A 27,253-nucleotide genomic window follows, 5' to 3' on the forward strand; every position below is an offset into this window, starting at 1 on the left:
TCAGTTAAAGAATAAAAAAAATATTTTATCACTCTATCACAGTCTTAATTGGATTTATGTAAAAATTATTTTTACATCAATGACCAAAACAACACGCTGGAAGAAAAAATTATGTAATTAATTGGTGAGGTGTAATTATAATCAATTTAGAATAGTCGTTTTTGTTAGGCTATTGAGTAGACCAAAATTCACATTGGAAATCTAGAAAAGTAGAAATATTTCAAACTTGAATATGCATACTAATCAAACTCACCTAAATGAAGTTAATCAGATCAAATAAGCCCATGAGCTAAATATATTGGACATAAATGGTAATGGGCCTATGGGTCTGAACTAAGTCCATTCTTCTTTTTTGGGTTTGGGCCCATTGGGCCTATCACTGAACTAAAACATCAAGATTGCAAACACCAACCTGATGGATAACTAATCTAATGCAGTAATTGAGCAATAACGCAAATAAGATGAGACTGAAATAACCTAACTATCTGGAATGATTTCCATTCTTTTATTTTATTTTTTGCCCGTGTATACATTTCAAATAACTTTAGACATACAATGTATAATATTAATCTTGACAAAGTTTAACTTCAGCTATAATATCTAAAATAGGTGGATGTGGACACAAAAATAATAGAGTCAAGAGATTCTTCTCCCTAAGTAGCATTCTTGTACGTACAAAAGGAATTCTCATGTCTCTGAAAAGATAAAGCTAAAAGCAATCTCTACGTTCGTGAAATGATTCACATATGGGAAATCTTAAGTGAGTAGACATCTCCCCTCTCTTGGACATCTCACTTGTAATTACAACCTACCATGAAAATTTTACTTCATTTAAATTGTACTTGTGTTGTTTAATTGTTCACAAATTTCGCTATACTTGATATTATCTTCGTTCTACCTATCTTGTTAACTTGTTCACAAGTCCTGTCGGATAAGCAAAACTTGTATTGGGTATATATTTGTACAAATTCTTTAAAATAAAAATGTAATAGCATCTTAAACAAGAACACCCCATGATTTTTTTGTGTCAATAAATATCATTATTCTTGGTAATATATTTGTTTGTTAAGAGATTACATTCTTACTTGCTTAGTCTCTGTTGAAAAAAGCTACAAAAATGGTACGTATAAGAAACGCGACGCAAAATATGAAGGAATAAACTAACAAAACGAAAAAAAGCCAAAGATGATACAACACTTTGAACAATTTACAAGGCGATATTTGTCCTTAATACAAAAGTGCATTATCAATGAACTTAAAACAACACCATTTAATTGTCTTCTAATCATTGCAGGATAATATATAAAGTTTCTGATATGAATTTAAAACAAACATTAAATGCCCCCAACAAACTCATCAAGTACCCAAGAATTCAAGACTCGAAACAAAAAGAAGCAAACAAGATTGTTACATATCCATAGGCACACGTTTATACAAGTGTGCAGGCAATCTTGGAGTAGGAATAGCTTGTATTGGATTTTTCATGTAAGTAACTGTTCCGGGGTTCTCTGTCAAGTCGATATCCTCCGGGCTAACACCCGGGGCCGGAGACCATGTAAAATGATGCAACAAATGACCCAACATAGAAGTGACCAAGTTGATAGCAAGTTGTGCACCAGGGCAAACACGCCTTCCTGCACCAAATGGTAGTAGCCGATAGTCGTGTCCCTTCATGTCAACGTCTTCCTCAAGGAAGCGTTCTGGTCTGAACTCCAATGGGTCCTTCCACACTGCTGGATCACGAGCCACAGCCCAAACATTCACGTGCACAATGGCTCCCTTGGGAATGTCATAACCGCCGATTTTGACACTGGCACTGGCCTTATGTGGAAGCATTAGGGGAGTTGGTGGGTGCAACCTTAGAGCCTCTTTGGCTACACATTGAAGGTAAGGAAGTCCAGAGAAATCAGTTTCTGACAGGATTCGGTCCGATCCAATTACCCTGTCAAGCTCTTCTTGAGCCTTTTGTTGCACCCTTGGGTTCCTAACTAGCTCTGCCATTGCCCATTCTACTGTTATGGTTGTTGTGTCCATTCCTGCTGTAATCATATCCTGCACAATTTCATGTACAAACATTTAATATGAATGAGAATGAAAGATACAATTTGTATGATTATGCAAAAACTAAATGCTAGACAGTTCATTGAGTCCTATATTCTAAACATTGATTTGCTGCACTTGAGCCAAAGGTCCTTAAGAAACAACCTCTCAACCTTCAGGAGGTAGGGGTATGGTCTACTGTTCCCAAACCCCACTGGGTATGTTGTTGATGTTGAAACCACATCAACATAAATATCAATCATCATACCCAAAATCCTAACCTTTTCAAATCCTTGGGCTAACATAATATACAATATCCTTCCAAAGTTCTTTATCTAATGTCCAAATATTGTTCGTTCTTACTCATATCATAGACACATCAATGTACTTGTATTCTTGGTATACATATATACATTTTCAAATTGTTAATTCTTAGACATATCACGGACACATTTTCCAAAAGATGGTTCATTCTTTATCATGTCATAGACAAATTATCATTGCATACTCTGCACACATATACACATTTTCATATTGTTAGTTCTTGATCATGTCATAGACATACTTTCAAATATGGATCCTTCTTTATCATGTCACAGACACATAATGTACTTGCATACTCAATATACATATAGCATTTTCATAGTGTTAGTTCTCTATCATGTCAGAGATTCATTCTCAAAAGATGGTTCGTTCGTTATCATGTCACAGACGTATAAATGTACTTGCATAGTCTCTGTCTGAAACTAAGTTATAGCCCCAATTATAGTTATTTAACCAATTGAAGCTAACTTCGTGACTTTATAGGATGAAACATTAAGCTCTTTTACCAGATAAACACACTGACATGCACACGTACAAGATACAACTTGAACTTACCCAGAGGAGGCCGATAACAGTGTCATCACTAAGATCATACTGCTTCTGAAGAGTAAGCAAGGCATCAACGAAATGCTGCTTAGTATCACCAGTTTGTTTGCGAGCCAAAGTGTGTTCATCCATGATAATTCTTGTTAACCGGTCTCTACGTTCAGAGTGTTTGACGAGTGCCTCGTTTTCCATTGAGAAAAACCAACGGAGCCATGGAACATACTCTGCCAAGGGAAGTTTTCCACCGATTTTGATGCCATTAGATACAATGCCCTTAAATTCTTGGCCTTGTTCATCAATCTCACCTGCTGCATTCATGAATCTTTTACCAAAAGTTAGCCTTGTAATGTTGTTGAATGCTACTGATCCTAAGTACTCTCTCATCAACAAGCTTTTACCAGTATTATCTGCAGATTATTAAGCATTATATATAGTTAGCACATGAATAGATTCAACAGTGCTCAATAAATTGAACATAACTTTGCATATATAAGTCCAAACGACAAGCTGAAAACTAGACTCAAAGAGCTTTAATTTGATATAAAATGCATATAACTAAAATAACATTTTATAACGTATCATATGAATCTAGCTTCAAAATTAGTATATGAGATAGTATAAAATTAACATACCAGGCTTAGTAGAGTCATTGAAAATATTTTCCACCATGGCAGTAACTTCATCTTCTCTAATAGGCCTAAGAGATTCAAGTCTCTTTGGAGTAAAAAGTTCAAGATTACAAAGCTTTCTTACTTTCACATAATGAGGACCATAATCAGCCCAAATCAAATCCATCCCATTTCTACTCAAATTATTAGCAGGTCTAGTTCTAAATCGATCTGCTAAATTCTGATCATTCTCTTTCAATACTTGTTTAGCTAATTCAGCTGTTGTTACCACAACGTTTAGCTGTGAACCAAAGTATACTGAGAAAATTGGGCCGTAAGTTTGGGCCCAATCGGCGAAGCATCGGAATCTCACTGGTTTTATGTCGTACAGGTTTCCGACCACCGGTAACGGCCGTGGACCTGGTGGTAATTTGAATCGGAGACGGTGGTAGAGTTTATGAGCTACGAAAATTAGGGCTATTGAAGTTAGAATTAAAAATAAAGCCATTGATGGGAGATTTGTTTTTTTTTAATGTTTTTCTTTGAGATTTATACAAGTATGATTTGCGTTCGGAGTTATGGTAGGTGAAAGAAAGTTGAAAGAAGAGGTAGTTGGGACTGAAAATGACTCTACTTTGGTAAATTTCTCAATCACGTGGCTGCTCTTAGACCTTTGATATTGTTTTTAATATCAGAATAATTAATGAAACTGGAGAAACAATAATAACTAGTACGAAATAATAGGATAAACAAACAACACTGACGACAATGGAATCAAAAATAAAACAAAAATGTTAGTAAATGATAACACTTCATACCTACTAATCTTCTATACGCGACTTTCACACATTCATATTTAATATCATGTTCATGATAATCTGAAGCTGCACCTTGCCATGTCTAATCTACTCTTCCTAATACTTTTTCGACATAGTTCTATCTCATTTTTAGGCAAAAGAAATTATTTTTTTAATTAAAAGAAAGACCTGATGAGGTCAAAAGGAAGTAGATCTAAGGAATCTGAAAACAAAAAAAAATTGAAAAAGAGCCATTATTGAGAAAGACTATAATTGAAATTAACGTTTAATTGGGTACTTTTATCATTGACTTACAGTATCCTCCTTATAACGAGGCATAATTATATACTCCATGGGAAGTTCAATGTAACTTTTGTTCATTTCATAATTTGTTGTACCATCCATTAATACGAAAAGTAGTGATTTATTTAACTTGATCCTTATATTTTATTTTAAATATTCACCAACCAAACAAGCTACACATAATTAGTGCTATAATAATAAAGATGATGGATGCTGCAGTACTAATAATTCGTTATATTTATTACTTAATAAATACTATATCTCTATAGTACTGGGCATACAACTTCCTTCGACGTAGCTTCTTCTCTATCATCAACCAAAACTAATTGTGAAACATACTAGATACTAATATGAATATTTTGCTATATACATCAATATTAACTGATTTATAGTGTTATGCGTTTTAAAAATGATTTAGGAAATGAATAATTAATATGATAAAAAATATAGTAATTTTTTTTAATATGCTAAAAGTGACAATACAAGGAAAAATGATATTTTTCTAAATAATAGACAAATAAAAATGAAAGTAGAAAACACATTTCTCTATTAATATGCTAAAAATGACAAGTAAAAATAAAATATAGTATTTTATAATAGACAAATAAAAATAAATTGGGCTCTAGGTATAAATGCACAATAAATTGTGAGATCTAAAATTCACGCGGAAGAATTAATTGAACATCTAATTTCACGAGTAAATAACTCACGAACAATAAGTTGTTGAATTACTCAATGTTTTTTTATAACAAATATTCAATGTTATAAGTTGAAAATATTACTACTGTAACTTTACATCTTGATTTATAAAACTTTTGGCTAAAGAATTGTCTTCAATTTTGGCCGACCTTGATAACATGGTGCTAAATATTTCAACTTCTTGTTGTGCATATTGCTTTTGCTTATTCTTCAGTTCCTTGTACATCACCTTCACATCTCTGGAAAAATTAAATGTTAAATTTTGAGGGGATAATGAAGAAAACATTGCAAGAAATCGAATAATTAACATATGTATGTATGTGGTACACTATGTTGCTTAGACTAAAAAAATGTTGAACATGTGTTGGATCTTCCAAAATTACAATACTTTTAGAGGATTCGATGATATTTTTAAAGAGTTCGAGCAGCAACATAGGTGGTAGGCATATGGTGTACCTGTTGTTTGGATCGACTTCAAGTGCTTTCTTAATATCAATTTCAGCCCTTTCCAGTTCATTGATTCTTAGATATGCTTGAGCCCTTCTGAATAGAGCTTTGACATTACAAGGATCATACTCTATAACCTGTTTCCACATTATATAACGAGCGAGATTTATTAGATCAAAAATACCTTCAATAGTTAAAGCTGTCAATATGGACTTGAAAATGCTAAACAGGCCCAACTCAACTCATGATTTGATTGAGCTAGACTAAAACTTTTGGAACCCATATAAAAGCGAGACATTTTTTAGCCCGGCCCAAATACACCCATAGTGAACCTTAATCATAAGTGTGACTTAAAAGTGAAGAGGAAACAGGGTAAGTAATAAACCTTGCTACATAGTTTTGTGGCTTCTTGATGCTCTCCCATCTTCAACTTGCAAGCAGCATTGTTCAAATAACACGATAATCGCAAAGTATTTGCTCGACACTTCTCATCATTATTGAACGAGTGATCGAATTGGATGAATTTCGAGGCCTGGAATTCACAATACATTCAGTTCAGCTTATAGAAATAACATTAGTCGTTCATAACTTGTTTGAGACTGAGACGTATAGTTATTGTTATATGCAAATCTAAACAAAAGAACAAGAATGAAAAGCTATTACATTCCTTCTCATACTTTATTGAGGCACATTGATACTTCCCATCTTTGAATAGTACATTTCCCTCATTCTTGATTTTATCACATGCTTCAATTTTCTCTTTTGTGTCCATTTTCCAAAATGGCTTCTCCTGTATGAATAGAAAAAAATAGTTTGTTTTTAAAAAACATTAATTTGATAACTCTGAAACTAGAATTAATTCCTTGTTTAAAAAAAAAAGACCTTGTTGAAATCAACCAATTTGATCTCATAAAATATAGAGTCTGAGTTGGTTGTCACTATTGCTTCTTCTCCTTTTTTCATAGTCATGATAGCTCTATCTAAATTTTCATTTAATTGATCTGCATTGATCAACATAACAGTGGCGAAGTCAGGATTTTCATTAAACGGATTCAGATGAACCCCTTGAGCCCCCTAACTTCGGCACTATCAGCGTGCAAGCTGGTCCAAACAACATCATTATATATTTTTTTTTTGAAAAGAAACAAGACAAAGAAGAAAACTTTACCTTCTAAACATATATATTCAAAGGGTTCTTCATCTGATCCTTTTCTTTCAAATATAGTCCCATCTTGTAGCTTTCCAATATAGACCACTTCAAGAACACACAAATTATTCCAAATTTAATCTTCTTGATTTTATACATGATTAAATAAACAAATTTAATTTGTAAAAAGTAATTACCTTTTGCAAGGGATCCTTCATTAGGATGATCATAACCTTCACCAGCCTTAATTAACTTCTTAAGAACTTTGTTATCTCCAATAACATCAACAACACTTTTCCATGAAATCAACTCAAGATGAATTATCAAATTGGAATTTGATGATTGCAATATTCCAATTCCATCACCATCAAAACTTGAATTTCCAAAACAATCTTCAAAATGATTAGACAAAATTTAATCAAATATATTTCTTTTTTTTTTGGCTTATGAATATTAATACTAACGTCTTGTTGTGTTTATCAAACTTACAAGCTGGCTTCACAGTTAACTCAACTATTTCTCCTTTTCTCATTGTCTTTAGAGATTTCTTCATGGCTGGATATAAATGACCTAATAAAGGTGAGTTGTCGCGCCCATGTCAGGTCCAAAAATGCACAAATCCGACACAGACAAATAATATTTTTGAAGAGACCGAGCAGCATAAGTCTTAGAATGTAAAAAGTAGTTCTAACATGCATGTATTTACCTTCCATTAAAGAAAAGTCAACAGCATCATCAGATTGTGATAGAATGTTTCCATCTGCAGAGCTTGCTACATACTTCACTGTCCAATAAAAAAGAGGTAATAGAATTTTTTTTAAAAAAACATAAAGAAAACTTTAAGTTTTTGGATTGAGTCATACTATAATTGTTTCATAATAAGTGAAATAATTAAGACAAGATGTTACCTAGTACTTCATCTACATCTCTAGGTGTAGCCCATCCTTCACCTTCTTTAATTATTTTTTTCAATATTCCTCCATCTCCACTAATATCTCTAATTGAATTCCAAGAAACTAATTCTATTTCAAAAATGAGTGTTGAATTTGGAGGAATTAAAGGGGGTGAACCAATTTCTCCATAAGCCAAATTTGGTGGAATTGTGAATATTGCTCTTTCACTCTTTTTCATTGTTGCAATTCCTTCATCCCATCCTTTAATAACTTCACCTGAAAATTGAAATCAACAATGCCGCCTTTTGTATCAGAAATTAAGTGGTTGGATATATCACTTTCTGGCTCCAATGACATTTTGAATGAAATAACATAAGATAAAGTTATTTTTTCTGATACGAAAAAATGATTTTATTCACCTATTTTCAATATTTCATTTGACCTTTTAAGTTATTAACTCTTAAATTATATGGATAATTTTAAAAGTTCATTAAACTACCAATATATATAACTTAAATAATTCAATAAATATGGTAAACAAGTATTTGAATAATGTAAAAAAAAGAAAAAAGAATAATACCTTGACCTAGCTTGAATGTAAAGGGCTTTCCTCTATCATAGCTTGAGTCAAAAAATTCTCTATCTTGAAGTTTCACTCTGTAATGAACTAAAATACCCAAAAATGATAAACAAAAAACTCAAGAAAAAAAAGTAATTAATTAAACAAAAAAGGCATACCTTGGATTTCAACAACAATAACATATGATATTGTGTAATCTCACAAACTGGGGTATGAAGAGGATAGAATAGAGTGTTTGCATACCTTACCCCCTATTTCTAGAAGGGGCGTTTCCAATAGACAATCAACTCAAGAAAAAATAGTTTAAAGTAGTCCAAAAAAATAAGTATGTACAAAAGTGGAAGCATAATAAAACATTTTGATTAGTAACTATAAAAAAATAATACGACAACCAAAATACAAGAAGTAACAGAAATCGAAAGACAGGAAAACCACAAGAGCGATACTACGACTACGAACCTTGGATTTCATCACCATGAAATGGTGTCTTCCAAGAATTACCCTTTTGCAAAATCTTTTTTCTCATGCCTTCTTTCCCAATTACAATCTCTTGTAATTCTTGAATTTTAGTTTCAAAATTCACTTTGTTACTTTTCTTAGAATTAAAATCCCCCATTTTCCCTTTTTTTCTCTTTAGTGAAAAAGAAGATAAGTTTTGTTGGAGTAGACAAACAAGGAGAGCTCCAAATTGAAGATAAGCCGTTAGCTTCCCACACTTTCAAAAAGTTCTTTCAGTTAGGATTTCTTTTCCAAAATTGCCCCTGTTTAAATAACTCTGTACAAAATATCCTTACCGTTGCAATAAAGATATGTTTTGTCAATCCGACAAGACTAGTGAACAAATTAACAAGTTATGAAAATGAAGATTGCACTACATTTGTCATAGAACAGCCCGATGTCTATTATACACATCTGTCATAGATCGTAGGATTCCAAATATTATGAGGAGACCCGCTAATTTTGGGGCAATATCTCAATAAACCTAGGTATGGGAAACTCTAAACACAAATAAGGTATATCAATTCGATATGAGAATAAAGATTGTATTAAATATATGATCGGTAGATCATAATTTGTTAGAAGTGCAATTTTTAACTCTTCTGTGGTCATGTTTGCATAAATTCCTTAAAGGGGAATACAAGTTAAACAACAAGCATTAAATGGCCATATTCTGCAAATCATCCCATTGGTACTTAGATGCCTGAGCTCGACCCATTATATGTTACTTGGGCTTTGGCCCAACAGCATTAGACCCGTAGTATTCCTTTAGTAGTTTCTTATCCTTCGAATACTATTATTATATGTTGTTTCTTATNGAGGATTACGAGTTCGAGTCACCAAGGGAGCAAAAGGGGTGGGAGCTCCTAGGGAGGGTAAAAAAAAAAATATGGACAAATTCCTTACAGGGGAACACAAGTTAAACAACGAGCATTAAATGGCCATATTCTGCAAATCATCCCATTGGTACTTAGATGCCTGAGCTCGACCCATTATATGTTACTTGGGCTTTGGCCCAACAGCATTAGACCCGTAGTATTCCTTTAGTAGTTTCTTATCCTTCGAATACTATTATTATATGTTGTTTCTTATATGCTTTCAATTATCGTATTATTTTATTTTAGTTACTATTCAAAATACTTTGTTATGCTTTCACTCCCATTACATTTTTTCTAGACTAATTTTTCTTGAGTTGATGGGCTTATCAAATCAATCTTTGTACCTAGATTTAAGATAGAGATTAAAAATATCTCTGTGAAACTACACTAAATATGTGATTATTATTATTATTATAAAACAATAATTTAACACAAGTGGTAGGTAATCTAATCATTTGATTTTGGGGTGGGATGATTAAGTAATTAAAGTAGGCAAAAATCGATACGTCATGAAAAAAAAAAGCAAATATATGTCGAAAATAGATGTTGCATGTGATCATATATATATATATGTCCACCAAACTCATCCTAGTGAGCGACTTCTACTAGATTAACCAATATATATAGGTATTATTGATATTATGAAATCAAATGTTGGATATTTACATCAAATTGTTTTATTTTACGAGTATAATATATATAGAGAGAGATTATAATTAAATGATAAGAGTTTATATGCATACGTGTGCTGTTTATATATTAGTTTAAATTATTATTAGGTGGAAATTTTATTTTATAAATTCTGTGTCTTAAATCAAATTATGATAAATAAATAAATCGTACATCACATGAAAAAGTTAACATTATTGACATTGACAAGGATTCTGCTAAAAGGTCATATAAAATGGAACTCTATCCAATTTTTATTAACTAATTATAGAAGAAAAGAGAGAATATATGCTAGTGCTCCTAATTATATCTAAAACATTTTACAAGAGATCTATAGTGGCAAGGCTTTTCTCTATGTATATATATCTATTTTTGCCAAGAATATAACGTACGTGATACATAAGAATTGGCATATTTATTATTTGTATTCATCATTTAGAATAATATGATCATGTCACAAATTAAAGGCATCAAGTGTTTATTAATTGTTGATTTTGTTCTAATCTTGATTATTTCATCGAGTATTTTCACCAACCCCACCAAACTAACATATTATTTGCTTACTCTTCAACACACAACTTGGTTTTCGATTACTCAACATATATAAAAAGTTTTTAGCAGTAACTTTCCACATATCCAATATTAGCTATTTTAATTTGTTGTATCCATCTACTTTTTTTTTATTCTTATTCTTTTTATAACTTTGATAAAGGGGGTGGTATTTTCCCTAACTACTTGAGAAAAGAAAAAACAAAAGTACTTTTTGTCCCAAAACACAGATATAATTTTGTTGCTTTTGTCCACTGGATCTGTTCCAGTTGAGCTTTATGAAATAAGTACTTTTTCCTGTCTAAGTGCAATGAATCTTCTGTTTCTATCAGACGAATCAATTAGTTTTATAGCTGCTCTTTACAAATTTATATATAATTTTATGTATTTCTATACGAGATATTTATTTTTACATATATAATAGATATGAAAGTAACAATTATATAGGGCTATGGTCAATCATTGAGATCAAGTCTATATGTATATTTAAATGGATGAAATATAATGAAATAAAGTCACTTTAAAATTTCCTTTTAAATGAGGAATGTAAAAGAGTTACTAGGAAGAATACCCGAGAGTTATAAACGAAGTTTCAACTTCATATCATGTTCATTGGATTGAGAACAAGAATTAATTAGAACTATATATCTGAGAGTATAGAGTGCTTGTTACGAGTTTGTTAGAATCAATAACTTTAGCTAAATTTTCATATTTGTGATATATATAAATAATTTTTTCAAAATTTAAAAAGTTGTATTGTGTAGAATTTAAAACTCATAAGCTCAAAAATCTGAATATTTTTCACGGAGTGCATGCTCTTATAACATGTGAAAAGCTTAAAGCTCCGTTATATTCCTACCCTACTGGCATACACTTGTTTTGAATTACCAAATATAACAAAGAGACAAATAAAAGAAATTTAATTAATGTGCAAGTCTATTTTCATTTGCCATTCAATTTGTCCTTTATTAATTTGCAATTAGTTAAAAGGTAGAGAACTTTAATTTGTGTCACCATTTGATATATCTATTGCTAGTAACTGTTTTATGAGAAATACTATATGATACTCTATAATAGATTTGTCTGAAAAGAATGAGAATATATTAGTACGAAGTATTATATTAGATAACACCAAAAAAAATTACATTATTTCCACCATTACATAAAACAGGAAAAAAAAAACAAAATACCCATAATTAAAAGGGTAAATTAATTAACTTATCCCCTTTGTTTTTTTTTTATCTCATCCTTAAATTAAACCAAACTCTCTTTTTATTGTACTCTATTATTATTTTTTAACAGACCCTTGTGGTCCGATTCTTCCTTACAAGTTGTACAATAGTAGGAGTTTAGTGCATCGAACGGCCTTTTTTAAGCTATTGGAACTTCCTTAGCCAAGTTGGTAGGCTGTTGCATGGAAACACCAATGACTACTTCACTTGTTTGCATTTCTATGTCATTTGTAACTACTCCCTTCAATGGTCCCTCAATTTCCTTCTCTTGGTACTCCTTGTATTTTCCCCATAAAACTGAGTATAGCCCTGCTACAATTAACACTGCTCCAAGCACACTGAAATCCAACAAAGAAGAAAAAAGTAAATACAACGACAATATATCCAGTATAATCTGATACAGAGTGAAATATATACAAATTCTTGGCTCAAGAAAATTAGTCCCAAAAATAAAGTATGAAAGTAAAGCATAACAAGGCATTCTGAATAGTAACTACATCAGAATAATACGATAATTGAAGTATAAGAAAGAAACAACAAATAGTGATAGAAGTTAAAAGACAAGAAACTATAGTGTGAGACAAAAAAAAAGAAGTGAAAATTACCCTCCAAGATAGATTTTCTCAGCAAGAATGAAAGAACCCATGATGGCAACAATGATCATCATCAAGGGACTAAAAGCAGTCACAAAAACAGGTCCTCTTTTCTCCATAACAAGACCTTGAACATAATATGCAAGGCTTGATGATACAATCCCCTGAAATTTTATACAATAAAATTCATAATCAGAAGCAGAGCTAGAATTTTGAGTTTATATGTCCTAAATTAAAGAAAATACAGTTATTGAGTTCTGTAGAACCCGTAGGCGTATGAGGAATAAACAAACAAGAAACATACAGCATAGACAGCAGCAAGAAGATTCATGTCAAAACCAATTGCCCAAGCAGAAGGTTTATGTTCCATCACTAAGGTGACAGCAATTGATTGCAAAGTTCCCATGAAGCAAACAAGTGTAGTTAGAGATAGAGGAGCAGTGTACTTCCTCATTGTAATAGCCTATCAACAAAAACAAATATTTTTTTTAATACTGTCAGTATACATAAGTTAAACTCGTCACGAAAAGACAGAAAATGAGTTTTTAGTGGTTTTGACAAACCTGAAGTATAAAGAAAGATGCCCATGCAAAAGTAGCACCAATAAGAAGAATTGAACCTTTAAGCCAATCTTTATCACTTGTTTCATTGGATTGAGAAACATTAGAAGTATTATTTGTGTTTGCCCATACCAAATTAATAACATGTCCTTTGTACAATGTCATTAACATGGCTCCAGCCACTGTCACAATTGTACCTATCACCTTTGCTTGGCATCTCAACTTTTTAATATGAACCTTCTCCATCCTATACATTTAAATTATTTATTCATTATTATTATAAGTGCCAAACTTTTGAAAAAAAAAAGAATAATTTTGGAATATGTAGAATATTTTAATATTATATGTATGTACCTGCAAAGGACAGCCATGACAAATGTCATTGCAGGAAGCATGTTACTCATGGCACATGAGAATGTTGGAGATGTGAACTTTAGTCCAGCATAATAGAAATTTTGATCAATCACTGGCCTGTTTCAATCAAATTATATAAATATAGATTTAGAATCTCCTATATATATGTAAAAAGAAAATTTCTTTATATTATCAATATAGTTTAACTTGTATCAGCTATGTTAAGTTTTTTTACAAGATTGTCATCGAGTTTAACCTTTAATTAGATTTTCCGTGACGTGATTCTATAAATATATTGTGTATTCCAATTGTGTATCGACAAGTCAAATCCCGAGGAAACATTTGTCAGAAATTAGCGATTTTCTGATAGTAAGTGAGAGGTATGCACTCACCCAAGAAGACCTAATATAAATATTTGCAAGAACATCATGAAAGTCATCTTTGGTCTAAGTTTTCTGTAACAAATAAACAAAGACATAGAATTAGCAATATTTTCATTTTGCATAACTATATATATATAATTTACACCAATTAATTAGTGAGTAATATATACCTTTCAAGAAGAAGAGCAAAAGGAGCAATAGCAAGAGTAGCAAAGGCATGTCTATAAACAACCAAAACATAATGACTCATTCCTCCATTTAGGCTAACTTTGGTTATAACATTCATTCCAGCATAACCAAATTGCAATGAAATCATTGCTATGTATGGTTTTCCCCTTTGGTAGAAATTACTTAAACAACCTCCTCCTACTTTGTTATTTTCCATAATTTCTCTTTTCTTTATATATATATAATTGGAAAATTAAGAAGAAGAAGAAGAACTCAAAACACTTGGAGGAATTACTTGTGTTTTTCCTAAGGAAATGAAGTGAGGAACCAATGTATTTATAGACAACAACTTCTCATGTTATCCATAGTGGATTAAGATAAAAGTAAATTTGCGCTCTCTCTCTTAGGTGTCATGCATTAATTGGTATTATTAAATTGCGAGTAGGTTTTTAGTATGCGTAACTATGATAGACAGAGCTAGGGGTATGAACCCTGCTCATCGAAAAAATAAGAATTAGCGAAGTTTAAAAGATGAAGCTTTTTTAAATTTGTGATCTTCATGTATACATGTTATCGTATCTCTATGACTATTATTCAAATATAAAATCTATATAATATTTTTTTTGAAACAGATTAATAAGAGTACATGCAAAACAAAAATAATAAGTAATTTGCTATATATAGCGGACTACATTAGACTTATAAAAAGATGCTCAATATTATTCCACAAATGAGATTTAAGGGAGGGATGGATGGATGTACACAAACTTCTTATTTCTACTTTACGTTTCTGATAAACCTTCAACTAGATATACATAAAGCCGACTACATTATACTAGTAATATAATATGAAAATTCTTTTTGAGGTACATTTGATGAAACAGATAAATCGTATATAGAGAGTTCCACTAGGGGAATTTTACTAAAGAATTTTTGTTTTTTCCTCCATGTATCCTCCTAGTGGTATAAAGTGATTTGAGAGCTACCAAAATTAATTTTAAAGGTTAAATTTTAGTGCTATGCTGATGCAAAATTAATCAAATAGGATTTGGTGGTGGGATCCACCAGTGCTATCGTCACTAATAATTATGCGGCATATCGACAACGCCGGTGATCGGTCGGAACTCCGGTGGCATACATCGGAATTTTAATAGTATGGTTAATTAATTACCATAAATAAATAAACAATTTTTGTTTTTTAATATTATGGAATTTGATGATGTAAATTAGAGTAAAAGTACTTTAGTTAGTGTGCCACTAGCTAATCACACATGATTAATGGTGTTTGGTTTTGAATTTCCTATTGCATTAATTTACATTACTAAAAAGATACTCGCTTCATTAACTTTTACTTGTCACATTTTATTTAATAAGAGTCAATCTGACTAATTTCGAAGCGAAATTAAATTAACTCAATAGTTTAAATTTAGATTGATACTCAAAGACTATACGAAAATAATTAAGCTAATTTTTTTCTCATATTAATGTGATGAAAAAAGACATCTCAAAATGTTGGTCAAAATCTATGCAGTTTAACTCTTGAAAAGTGAATGATGACAAGTAAAAATGAGTGACGAATAAATTTGTAGCTAAATATAAAAAATTGTGGCTAATATTTACGAGCTATTAGCATAGATTAGCGATTAAGTTTGTAGCCAGCTAATTCCAATTTTTTTTTATAGTGATTAATCATCCAATAATATAGCTAATTAATTACACGCTAATGGTGTTTTGTTTCGAATTTGCCGTTGCATCATATCCAATAATTGGAGGAGACTTGTAGATTAATATCTTTAGTTAACCTCTTTTTATATTTGTTGATAAAAATAGAATATATCCCACAAATAATAATGTGTTAATTAACTTGTATGGCTTAATTAGACAAATAATTGTTTTGATGACATAGGATGAAAACGATAGTACTTCTAGACAAAGTAAGATTCTAAATTCCACGAATAGTCACATAATTATAAGTATTTTTTTTTCCCAAATTAAAGTCATATAGCTTTATTTTCCACCAAAATAACATAACTTTATTTAATCACCAAAATCGATCGATCTCTTTGCGTTATTATTGCACCAAATTAAAAAGAAAAATCATGTAGCAAATTTCACAAGATTTTATTCTATATATTTTTACTCGAACGCCCTGAAAAATAATAGGGAAAAAAAGATGAAATAAAATGGGGAAGAATATGTCTTCACTAGCTACCTTGTATACATGCTAGTGGAAGATGATGATTCACATAATTAATTAATGGAATGCAGTTCTGATTCCTAAAATCTTCTAGTATTAATTAATGTTTTATAAGCATAATGATATTGGTAATTAGTGCATGATGATAGTATTAATTAAAATATATTGTGAATGTGACTTTTTAATTTTACAAGGGTATCATGACTCATAGTTGTGTTACTGTTTACTACTACAACTATTTTGATTATTCACTTTCAATCCAAGTTAATGCTCTTCATTTAGATTCCATACTTGGTAAATCTATGATTCAAAATTTAATTACATCATCCGACTTAGTAAGTTCTTTTTTTCAACCCCAAGGTAAATTCGTTGTCGTTACTTTTTGGGTGTGCATCTGAGTAATAACTTACAAATCATATTGGAGATATAAATTGCACTAGACAAATCTGATATGATGAGCTCAACTAAACAGACATTGGCAGGGAGAACTCGATCCCTTAACATCTCTTATGATATACCACGTATTGCACCATAAAAAAGTTATACAATTGACTACTTGGCTATAAAATATTAACATGAGTCCCTAGTCAATATATACACGGCTATGCATATATACATGTATTATATATTTGTCAGCTATTTTTTAGTGAGCAATTATATTAAGTAAAAAATCCAAGAAAATAAAAGTTTTGACACATTCTCTTGCAAATAGATACCTCTTTAGCTTTTATTTATTTTGCCTTAGGTCACTTCAAAATTTAATTATTTGTTTAATTTCATGTCCTTTTGACTTCCCATTTCTTTGGGGTGTTTAATTATACCCACATAAATTAAATCTGTATCTGATAGAGGATCTTTTCAAGGATGAGTGATTTAATTAGTGGATTCTATGAAAGAATCCATGATTGATCAGTTTATTGTACTATTTTAATCATAATAAAAATTTAACCAAAGAGCATTAACACCACCAAAGTGTTCAATGATTTCACTTACAAAAAAAATCTAATACAGTTTTACTTGCATCAATCATAAAACTAATTACATAAAATATAGTAGTAATTAATAAGAAAATAGTGCAAATAATAAATACATAGTAAATATATATAGTGAGTCCTTCCCTCAATAGATGTTGTGAGATGAACGAGACTTCTTCATTTAAAATATAAATTTAGATAAACCCAATCAGATAACATCAAGCTATATCTATTTCGATGTATAGATAAAAACTTCTAAGATTTATAATAACCTATTACACTATGCAAAGATAAAATGATGATACAAAAATTTCTTAGGCTGATAATATAATATTATTTAAACCGTCTAAAAAACGTCAATAACATGATGAAATCATGAAATTGTTTGCTTAGTCCTCATTTTCTAAGTTTGAATATTGATGGATCTGTTTATGATGACACGTCGCAAATTTTTCTTTTTGGTTAGAGATTAATGAGCAATAAAATACTTGGTTCATTATGAGGACACACATCACATATTTCTTGGCTAAAAAAGAAGTTATATATAAAATTATTATATACTTGGTTCATTGTATGGTGACACATCTCTATTGCCAGGTCAATTTAGCATTGTTTAGTATTAATTTTTTTTTGTTTTCCGGCTAAATATTTATATTTTAAATTTAGTAAAAGATACCGTAACTATAGGTACGAGTGAAATTAGTAACTTCATACATAAGATTTGTAACCCAGTACAAACATGTAGAATATTTTATATGATATATTTTTGTGCATATAAGTTAAATTCCTTGGATATAATTATCTCATTTGCTTAGTCACGTATCTTTATTTCAAAAACAATAAAATCCCCTCCTACAACTTGTGGCTGTGATTTTTTAAAAACTAGAAGAAAAAAAAAGTTAAAAGAAAGTGACTTCATGAATAGTTTAAACTAGAGAAAAAATATGGTGTCATGTTAAATCTAGAAAGATAAAAAAAACTAGAAAATTGACTACGAATTTAATCATTTATATTTATATAAAAAAAAGGGAAAAGGGTCTGATATACCCCTCAACTTTGTCATTTAGAGCTGATATACCCCTCGTTATGAAAGTGACTCATATATACCCCTACTTATATACAAATGGCTCACATATACCCTTTTCCTCTAACGGAAATGAAAAAAATTAATTTCATGTTAATTTTTTATTATTTTAAAAAAAATATATAATCCCATATGAGTATATTTAATCCTCCTCAGACATATATATTTTTTTAACTTTTTTTTTTGGTTTCAATGACTAATTTAGATTTATTATTTTGATGGTCAAATTTATTTATGTTTCACTAATATTCTTATAAAACTTATTATAGATGACCAAATTGTTTTCTTCAAATACAAAAATTAAATTACAATATAGACCAAAAAAATAAAATTTTAAATTATAATATGGCCACAAAAAAATAGTTTTAAATTTTTTTCTTTACACTAAGGAATGAAAGAAAAAAATAAAATAAGAATAAGAAACTCAAATAATTATAATAAAAGAAGTCAAAAAATAATTTATGAATAAAAAAGATTAAAATATACCTTGAACTTTGCTAGAAGAATCATATATACCCCTAAATAATTTTTAAGAAAATTAAAAGTCAAAAATATAAATTTAAAACTAACTTTTTCACTTCCGTTAAATAAAGGGTATATGTGAGCTCATTTTGTAACTGTAGGGGTATATGTGAGCCGTTTGTATAACGGTAAGGGTATATATGAGCCACTTTCATAACGAGGGGCATATCAGCTCCAAATGACAAAGTTGAGGGGTATATCAGGCCCTTTTCCCTAAAAAAATTTGAGGCATATAGCTTAGAGGGTTAATGAATCACAATATTGTAATCCTCAACTATGGAACTTTTCTCCCTTGCAACACTTATCTTCATTGCCCTAAGAAATCTGCTAGCTATGAATTTAGCACCACATCTCTAAGAAACTTGGTCATGCAAACTGCACAGGTAATATTTAAACTGTGCATCTATTAACTCAGCCTATTTTAATCTATTCAAATTCAGCATAATCTGTCGTGTTTTGAAGTTATTCATATCTCTATTGTAATGTAAATTGTCTTATACTCGCTCTTGATTCTAACTATCTATCAAAATTTGATTAAATTTGAATTTATATTGAAAAATTCTCCATTATAATTAAAACTACAATATTACTCAATAAAAGTTTTAGCTTTTACAAATTACACATTATAATATATTAATGACATATGAATAAACTTTTATATTATTAAATCTAGTAAAAAAATAACGTAACTATAGGTACAATCTATAACGACTAAAATTTGTAACTTACTAATTAAGATTTGTAACCCAGTACAAACATCAAACATATACGATATTTGGTATATTTGAATTTTAGTTTTGTATTGAAAAGTAAAATAAATTGAGGAGTATAGCTTAGAGAATTAGAGCACGCAATACAAATCACAATATCGGAAAGTTCAAATTCCTCCTAGTCCATATAATATATGATCCAAAAGGAAAGTACCTTTTTTAGGGGCGGGAGAGGGTAGGAAAATCATGATGAAAATAGCGAACCAAAACCATGAAATTTGAGTGTGAAATAAAATGACTTATTTATTATTTATCATGAAGGAGAGAATTATTACTTATAGAATATGTCCAATTGGTGTTCTTTTTATTATACACCTCGTAACTGCCTAGTATTAGTAGCTTAATAAAAAAAATCTTCCTCATCATAAATATCCTTCATCGTGAACCTTTTAGAAAAATTTATGACTATATCAAACATACGGTGCTAATATATCTAATATATTATTATCAAAAATTAAAATTTATAAACTTTAAATTTTTGACTCTATCCACGGTAATCCAAAATGCTATGTACATTATGAAATAAAACTAAGGTGGAGCAATATGTACGTAAAAGTTTATTGAAATCATGCTTTCCACCTTTGTTAGCTATTTAGTAGGTTCACTTTTTCATATTTTGGACACTTCTTAATAAAAATTTAGACTCCGCCAAAGTTATCACTAAGCATATTATCATTTTCGTCTTCTTCCCCCATAATTCCCAACCATGGAACTTTTCTCCTTTCCAACTCTTATCTTCATTGCCCTCATCTCTCTTTTTTTCTTCTACTTTCTCAAAAAAAATCCCAAAAAATCTGGGTTCAAAATCTACCCACTCGTCGGAGCATTGCCGGAGTTTCTCCTTAACCGTCACCGATTTCTCGAATGGACCACCGATGTACTCTCTAATTGCGCTACCAATACCGCCGTCTTCTATCGCCCTGGAAATGTTCACGGTGTCATGACGGCGAATCCACTCAACGTTGAACACATGCTTAAAGCCAATTTTGAAAATTTCCCAAAAGGATTTCGATTCTATACTCGGCTTCAAGATTTCCTCGGTGACGGTATTTTTAACGTTGATGGTGAAATTTGGAAAATTCAAAGGAAATCTGCTAGCTATGAATTTAGCACCAGATCTCTAAGAAATTTCGTCATGCAAACTGCCCAGGTAATGTTTAACCACGCATTTATTAACTCAGCTTATTTTGATTTGCCTCAAATTCAGCTCAACCCGCTAATGATCGATTGATAGTAAGTAGTTACATATATATACTCGTAGTGTTATGTTAGTCATCATTTTTATTAAGTTATTATTAATGAAAAAGATATACTTGCAAGTTGCAATTATTTTATATGTGAGTACTAGAGAATCTCAGTAGTTTATTGATGAGAATTCAATTCCCCCGTTGTTATTTCCTCCCTCATTTCCTAAACACGTGACTTGATTGTGTAAATACAATGCAACTTAAATTCAAAATTTTATACTACATATATGAAATACTTCTATTTAGGGAAAAACTTAAAAACTTCTTTACTATATGATATGAATGATATTAAAGTTATTTGATATAGTAAAGGAGTAAATTTTGACCACTCTTCCCCTTCATTGACTATGTAACTATAACCAGAGATTATGTTTACCATCAAAATTGGAATTTAAGTCCTAGAATCGAAATCGTCTTAGTTGAATAACGCTTTTATCCTTTAAAGTGGAATTTTTCGATACAAATTCAAACTAGTTAGATCGTTAAGCAGGTAAAATAATGAAAGTGACTCCACTAGAGAAAAAAGTATATCTATCTTTAATCATTTTCGTCTTCTTTCCCCAAATTCTCAACCATGGAATTTTTCTCCCTTATCTTCACTGTCCTCATCGCTCTGTTTTTCTTCTACTATTGCAATAAAAATCTCCAAAAATCCGGTTTCAAAATCTATCCACTTGTCGGAGCATTGCCGGATTTTCTCCTTAACCGTCACCGTTTTTACGATTGGATGACCGATGTACTCTCTAATTGCCCTACCAACACCGCCGTCTTCCACCGCCCTGTAAATGCTCACGGCATCATGACGGCGAATCCACTCAACGTTGAACACATGCTCAAAACCAATTTTGAAAATTTCCCTAAAGGAATTCGATTCTATACTCGGCTTCAAGATCTATTCGGCGATGGCCTTTTCAATGTTGATGGTGAAAGTTGGAGAAATCAACGGAAATCTGCTAGCTATGAATTTAGTACCAGATCTCTAAAGAATTTCGTTATGGAAACTGCAACAGGTAATATATACTAACAGTGTCCACTTGTAGCTTAACAGAGGCGTGGAGCCATAATCCCCCAATTCGTTTAAGTTTAAGAGGAGTTCATATCTAAAATCTGGGACTGTTGGAGATTTGAGTTGATCGGAATTGAAAAAATGTATATGTAAATATTGTAGTTATATTATATATGACAGGAGGGAGTTATTGACATTCAAGCATTGTCACGAAATACTTTTTATTTACTTAATTATGTCATAACAGGTGGAGATTCATACGCGATTGATTCCTATTCTTGAAGAAGCATCCAAAAAGGATAGAATTATTGACATTCAAGACATCTTAGAAAGATTTGCATTTGATAATATCATCAAGCTTGCATTCAATGTGGATCCAAATTGTTTAGGAGGAGCTGAAAGTGAATTCATGCAAGCTTTTGATATTGCAACAACTCTAAGTTCAGGTAGATTCATGTATGCAATTCCCTTCCTTTACAAAATCAAGAAAATCTTCAACATTGGTTCTGAGAAAAAGCTACAAAAATCAATCAAGATTGTGCATGAATTCGCGGATAATATAATAAATTCAAGAATGGAAGAGCGCGCTGAGAAGAAAGATGAAGACTTGTTATCAAGATTCATGGGAGATAGTAATCAAGTTTCAGCTAAATTCCTGAGGGACATTGTCATTAGTTTCATCCTAGCTGGTCGAGACACGACATCATCAGCTCTAACTTGGTTCTTTTGGATATTGTCTTCAAGGAAAGATATAGAGCAAAAGATATTAGAAGAATTAGTTCAAATTCGTCGAAGAAATGGGAAAAAGATTGGCGAAGCTTATAGTTTCGATGAGTTAAGAGAAATGCAGTATCTCCATGCAGCTATTTCAGAATCCATGAGGTTATATCCACCAGTACCAATTGATACAAGGTCTTGTTTGAAAGATGACATTTTACCAGATGGGACTTTTATTGGTAAAGATTGGTTTATAAGTTATCAAACTTATAGCATGGGAAGAATGGAGAATATTTGGGGTAAAGATTGTTGTGAGTATAAACCAGAAAGATGGTTCGATGAAAATGGTGTTTATAAGCAAGAAAATCCATTTAAATTTCCAGTGTTTCATGCTGGACCAAGAATGTGTCTTGGAAAAGACATGGCTTATATTCAGATGAAGTCAATTGCAGCTTCTGTGTTAGAAATGTTTGAATTTGATGTTCAGTTGGAGAATGGCAAGTGCCCTGAATATGTGTTATCTTTGACTTTAAGAATGAAAGGAGGTTTGCCTGTGAAGGTGAAAGAAAGATGTAAGTAAGACCATTTCACGAGTCTATCTATATCGATGTAATGAAAGTGAAAAACTCACCACACTGTGAATAATGGTCACTATGGCGATGTAATGTCTAATGTATCGAGAAGATTTGGTTGTTCGTTTCATGATGTATATATATATCTTGCTTTCTTTGAAATAAAGGAAAAGTTTTGGTTACTTTTTTATACTTCCTTTCCATGTACAAATTGTTACAATAAACTAACATGTTTCATTAATAATGAAGTTACACAATCAACGAGTTTCAGAACTTGCAAGAAGTTTCAAGAATCAATTATATATTATATGTGGACCAAATGAATACCAATAAAGCCCACCATAGCAACGGAACTTGGAAAGTATACAGAAAAGATAGAGAGCGCACACATATATAATACATATAACTTAAAGGAGAGTTCGGATTCATTTTTTTCAATAATTAAGGATGCAATAATCATACACATATTACACATAAAAAGACGATCATCACCCTCCATAAGTTAATGATATCTGTTTAAAGTAATACTATTACATATCGAAATTCGAAGGCATGTGAGCAGTGAGGACTACTAGTAGATCTTATGCTATCTACAAAATTGTTTATCAGTGATGCTACTGCTACACAAACACTCCATCTTCAGGTAGTCACCAGAGGAGTAGCTCCTATAAATGGAAGCATACAAGAGTAAGTGACATACTTGACACTGTCGATCAGCACAACAACAAATATCCGAGAAAGGGACTTCGGACCCATTATGCCATCACCATCAGTATCACCTGCCTCTCTTGGATCAACCAAAACAGACACTACCATGGATGACAGTGACTTGTTCCCAGTGAAATTCTCTTGCTTTCCAGTAGTTCCAGTTTGTTCTTCAGAAAAGTTGTTAGAGGGTTTAGAAAGGGAAACAGGAGTACCGTTGAGGATCCTTCTATTTCTGTGGACGCGTGTGGCATTCTGCCTTTCTTCCATAGATATATTTCTAGCATTGGTAGCACGAACTATGGCCCCTGGAGCAGAAGATGAAACATCAAACTGGAACACTTCTGTACACATGCCTGAACTCATCAAAGGTCCTGTCGAAATGAACACAAACAATGAATTAGAAGACTGGAAAGCAGAAGGCTTCTCCAAACAATAAATTTGTTAGAACATGAACTATGAAGAGGATAGAGTGAGGTCAGATATAAAATTAAGGGACTGTACAAGCTAAAAGTCATTCCTAGCAACTCAAAATGCCTAATTCTCAAAACAAACATGTGAAAGAGAAGCAACTCATAAACAGATTTGCTTTCGCGGAAATTTGATTAGGGTGTAAAAGCCATAGGAATACATTTCTATCAAGAATAAGAGATTTAAACTAACAAAAAAGAAAACGAAAAGCAGAAAGAAAAGAATTAATAGAGTGAGTCTAGATTGCTACAGTACTTACCGGCAACACCTTCAAGGTACCACTGCTGCATAGTTGACTTTGCATTCTCCTTTTCTACAGTCCCAAGAGCCCTTTGTCCCACTGCAGAACTTTGATAAAGGCGAGGATGGCTTCCGGGGATAGCAGGGGCTAAATCTCCAGGAACTGCGAGGCCCGTTTCTCTCTTGTTCTTATCAGAACCTCCATGAGATGCCATGGCTTTCTCACTTGCTAGTACAGACTGAATAATCAGGTTCCCGTCAATCTTAATAAGTTTATCATTCCTCGGGACATACAAAGAGGCTGCTAGAGGATTACTACCATTGCCCACGTGAACAAACTCATCTGCAGCGTTATAGGTGTTTTGCTGATTACTTTCACTGTGACCACCCCGGCCACAATGTGAGCCATAATCTTTTTCACTGTACTTCCCAGAATAACCAGTCCCATTCACAGGCCCGTCCACAACCAAAACTCTTCCATGATGTTTCTCATAAAATCCACTCCCAATAGAAAATCCACCCATAAATGGTTCCCTCGTACCTCCATATCTCACATTCAGTAAAGGAACCAACCCACCAAAGAGCAGCATGAAGAACAGCACGCCAAGTAAGCTAATACTAGCAACCTTCTTAGTTTTTACCTCACTCTTCTTTTTCTCCCCTTTCTTGCTACTCTTTGGCGCAGGCGCTGCTGCCTGTGGTTTCAACTTGGGAATGGGAACCAATGGCACTTGTGACCCTTGTGGCTTCATCATATAAGGTGGTGGATATGACATCCATGGATACACCATAGAAGGATGGGGATACATCCCAGGGGGTGGCTGCACTTGAGGAGGTACACCACTACCCCCAAGCTGTGTCTTAAGAGTTACATTTTCCGCCATTACGTAGGATATCTTAGCATTCAAATCCTGAATTGTTGAATGCATTATTCTAACTTTATCCTCTAATTCCTCAACATAATGCTTCTTCCTTTGCCTTGACAAGTGAGCACTTTCCCTATTCCTAATTAGTCTAGCCATCTTCTTTTCGTCCTCATCATTATTAACATTATCACTAAGGGAAAACATACTGGATTTTTGATGTTTACTTGCGTTATTCAAATCTTCACCACCCTTTTTCCTTTTCAATAAAGAGCTACTACAGTTACTTATATTAGCACCGACACCCTCTAATTTAAATTTATGTTCTACAACTCCACCTTTTACTAAATTACTTCCTAAATTGGGAGAAGAATGTACCGATTTGTTCGAATCCGACAGATAATTCAGCCCTCCGCAATTGCCAGAACCCTGCGACTCCGGTGAATGACAATTCAAAACCTTTGCATCGCTCAAACCTTTCTTGTCATTGCTAGACTCCCGAGAAACATCATGGTTGGATCCATTGGACTCCGGAGATGGCACATTCAAGTACCCGGAGACATCAGTAGAAAGCTGGTGCAACGACGGCGACACTTCATTCGAAAGTCTCGAGCTGCTGGAACTCTGACCAAGCTCCGGCGATGACGTGTCCATAACCATCACACCTCCTGCTGCCTGATTACCAGCAAAATCGCTCATTTCCTCTGACTTCAACTTGACATTAGTAGAAGAATCGACAGAATTCCCAATCAATTGACTTCCAGATTGACCAAAGCAATTAGGGTCCATCTGGACCGAATTGGAACCCGGAGCTTCCTCGAGAGAACCACCCGAGGTCGACTTGAATATTCCAGAAGCATCGTCAAAACTCCCGATCAGTTGACTCCCATGTTGACCAAAGTCCATCTGACCCGGCTCCGACCCGATACAATCAGCCAAGCAATTAGGTTTTTGAAACGCATCTCCATCCGTAGGATTAGGGAAGAGATCATCGAATGATACCTCAAAATCGAGGTCATCAATCGAGAAATCTACGCTCCGAAATTCCATCGGGAAATCATCACCGATCCCCTGATCTGCTTCGGTCATATGTTGGGCGAAAAACGTGTGGTCAAGCGGTGGAACTGCAAGACCATCGAATTCCCCGGTGAGGTTCTCATCCACCGGCGGCGGTTTATCGGACATATCTAGAATTTTCCGGCAATTTGATCAGAGATTTAGAGAGAGAAAGGGTAGAAATAGAGAAGAAAGTGAGATTTTCTTATACAATAATATAGTTTTATTTATTATATTTAGAGAGAATCAAAGAATGGATTACACGTTTTAGATTGCTTTTCTTTTAAGGGAAAAAAATTATTTAAAAAATTGAATTTTTATTTTGGATTATATGATGTGTTACAAAACAGAAAAGTTTTCTTTTTTTCAACTTTCCACAAAAGAAGACCAAGTCCATAGTTTTTCATGGACTCTAGCAGATTCAATATATGTTAATATTTTTTTTATTTTAATTTATATAGAATAGATGAAATTTAAAAAAAAATAAAATTATTAATTGTTACTCTTATGATTTATAACATTTTTACGTAATTTTTAAATAATATATATTATTATTTTCTC

At 32.2% G+C, this 27,253-nt stretch overlaps 5 protein-coding genes across 6 annotated transcripts; 1 reads left to right on the forward strand and 4 right to left on the reverse strand.

The window, feature by feature from the left end:
- Nucleotides 1-1,206: 1,206 nt before the first annotated feature.
- On the reverse strand, nucleotides 1,207-4,161 carry LOC125865331 (cytochrome P450 98A2-like). The gene is made up of 3 exons (XM_049545534.1): nucleotides 3,543-4,161; nucleotides 2,920-3,317; nucleotides 1,207-2,052 (listed from the first exon to the last, which is right to left on the reverse strand). Exons 1-3 carry the CDS (start codon nucleotides 4,024-4,026, stop codon nucleotides 1,408-1,410), a joined length of 1,527 nt encoding a protein of 508 aa, XP_049401491.1. The 5' UTR covers nucleotides 4,027-4,161; the 3' UTR covers nucleotides 1,207-1,407.
- Nucleotides 4,162-5,334: 1,173 nt separating this feature from the next.
- Nucleotides 5,335-9,088, reverse strand: LOC125865481 (70 kDa peptidyl-prolyl isomerase-like). Its single transcript, XM_049545679.1, has 12 exons — nucleotides 8,844-9,088; nucleotides 8,385-8,471; nucleotides 7,820-8,080; nucleotides 7,618-7,695; nucleotides 7,401-7,481; nucleotides 7,109-7,303; nucleotides 6,933-7,019; nucleotides 6,647-6,765; nucleotides 6,434-6,554; nucleotides 6,150-6,298; nucleotides 5,774-5,901; nucleotides 5,335-5,556 (listed from the first exon to the last, which is right to left on the reverse strand). Exons 1-12 carry the CDS (start codon nucleotides 8,998-9,000, stop codon nucleotides 5,400-5,402), a joined length of 1,620 nt encoding a protein of 539 aa, XP_049401636.1. The 5' UTR covers nucleotides 9,001-9,088; the 3' UTR covers nucleotides 5,335-5,399.
- A 3,138-nt stretch (nucleotides 9,089-12,226) lies between these two features.
- LOC125865473 (WAT1-related protein At5g07050-like) lies at nucleotides 12,227-14,576 on the reverse strand. 2 transcript variants are annotated; one of them, XM_049545671.1, is made up of 7 exons: nucleotides 14,271-14,576; nucleotides 14,110-14,172; nucleotides 13,718-13,834; nucleotides 13,367-13,610; nucleotides 13,108-13,266; nucleotides 12,816-12,967; nucleotides 12,233-12,548 (listed from the first exon to the last, which is right to left on the reverse strand). In XM_049545671.1, the coding sequence occupies exons 1-7, from the start codon at nucleotides 14,483-14,485 to the stop codon at nucleotides 12,350-12,352; spliced, it is 1,149 nt and encodes a 382-aa protein (XP_049401628.1). In that variant the 5' UTR covers nucleotides 14,486-14,576; the 3' UTR covers nucleotides 12,233-12,349. The 2 variants fall into 2 exon arrangements, with proteins under 2 accessions (XP_049401629.1, XP_049401628.1); XM_049545672.1 differs by lacking the exon at nucleotides 13,718-13,834 and having other exon boundaries at nucleotides 12,227-12,548; nucleotides 14,271-14,542.
- A 5,905-nt stretch (nucleotides 14,577-20,481) lies between these two features.
- LOC125865470 (cytochrome P450 94A2) lies at nucleotides 20,482-23,431 on the forward strand. The gene is made up of 2 exons (XM_049545667.1): nucleotides 20,482-20,965; nucleotides 22,316-23,431. Exons 1-2 carry the CDS (start codon nucleotides 20,522-20,524, stop codon nucleotides 23,363-23,365), a joined length of 1,494 nt encoding a protein of 497 aa, XP_049401624.1. The 5' UTR covers nucleotides 20,482-20,521; the 3' UTR covers nucleotides 23,366-23,431.
- Nucleotides 23,432-23,735: 304 nt separating this feature from the next.
- LOC125865469 (bZIP transcription factor 17-like) lies at nucleotides 23,736-26,917 on the reverse strand. Its single transcript, XM_049545666.1, has 2 exons — nucleotides 24,793-26,917; nucleotides 23,736-24,436 (listed from the first exon to the last, which is right to left on the reverse strand). The coding sequence occupies exons 1-2, from the start codon at nucleotides 26,819-26,821 to the stop codon at nucleotides 23,997-23,999; spliced, it is 2,469 nt and encodes an 822-aa protein (XP_049401623.1). The 5' UTR covers nucleotides 26,822-26,917; the 3' UTR covers nucleotides 23,736-23,996.
- Nucleotides 26,918-27,253: the final 336 nt, after the last annotated feature.

The sequence above is a fragment of the Solanum stenotomum genome, chromosome 5, assembly GCF_019186545.1.
Source record: "Solanum stenotomum isolate F172 chromosome 5, ASM1918654v1, whole genome shotgun sequence".
Classification (NCBI taxonomy): Eukaryota; Viridiplantae; Streptophyta; class Magnoliopsida; order Solanales; family Solanaceae; genus Solanum; species Solanum stenotomum.

Excerpts from the sequence above, each read along its gene's own strand:
- LOC125865331 (XM_049545534.1), bottom strand. The coding sequence starts at position 4,026 with ATGGCTTTATTTTTAATTCTAACTTCAATAGCCCTAATTTTCGTAGCT. Across the intron at positions 3,318-3,542 it reads CAATGACTCTACTAAGCCTG|ATAATACTGGTAAAAGCTTG; the intron begins GTATGTTAATTT and ends AATAATCTGCAG. Across the intron at positions 2,053-2,919 it reads CTGTTATCGGCCTCCTCTGG|GATATGATTACAGCAGGAAT; the intron begins GTAAGTTCAAGT and ends GAAATTGTGCAG.
- LOC125865481 (XM_049545679.1), bottom strand. The coding sequence starts at position 9,000 with ATGGGGGATTTTAATTCTAAGAAAAGTAACAAAGTGAATTTTGAAACT. Across the intron at positions 7,482-7,617 it reads TGACTTTTCTTTAATGGAAG|GTCATTTATATCCAGCCATG; the intron begins GTAAATACATGC and ends CACCTTTATTAG. Across the intron at positions 5,902-6,149 it reads CCACAAAACTATGTAGCAAG|GTTATAGAGTATGATCCTTG; the intron begins GTTTATTACTTA and ends ATGTGGAAACAG.
- LOC125865473 (XM_049545671.1), bottom strand. The coding sequence starts at position 14,485 with ATGGAAAATAACAAAGTAGGAGGAGGTTGTTTAAGTAATTTCTACCAA. Across the intron at positions 13,611-13,717 it reads GTCATGGCTGTCCTTTGCAG|GATGGAGAAGGTTCATATTA; the intron begins GTACATACATAT and ends TTAAATGTATAG. Across the intron at positions 12,549-12,815 it reads GAGAAAATCTATCTTGGAGG|TGTGCTTGGAGCAGTGTTAA; the intron begins GTAATTTTCACT and ends GTTGGATTTCAG.
- LOC125865470 (XM_049545667.1), top strand. The coding sequence starts at position 20,522 with ATGGAACTTTTCTCCTTTCCAACTCTTATCTTCATTGCCCTCATCTCT. Across the intron at positions 20,966-22,315 it reads TCGTCATGCAAACTGCCCAG|GTGGAGATTCATACGCGATT; the intron begins GTAATGTTTAAC and ends ATGTCATAACAG.
- LOC125865469 (XM_049545666.1), bottom strand. The coding sequence starts at position 26,821 with ATGTCCGATAAACCGCCGCCGGTGGATGAGAACCTCACCGGGGAATTC. Across the intron at positions 24,437-24,792 it reads GTACCTTGAAGGTGTTGCCG|GACCTTTGATGAGTTCAGGC; the intron begins GTAAGTACTGTA and ends TCATTTCGACAG.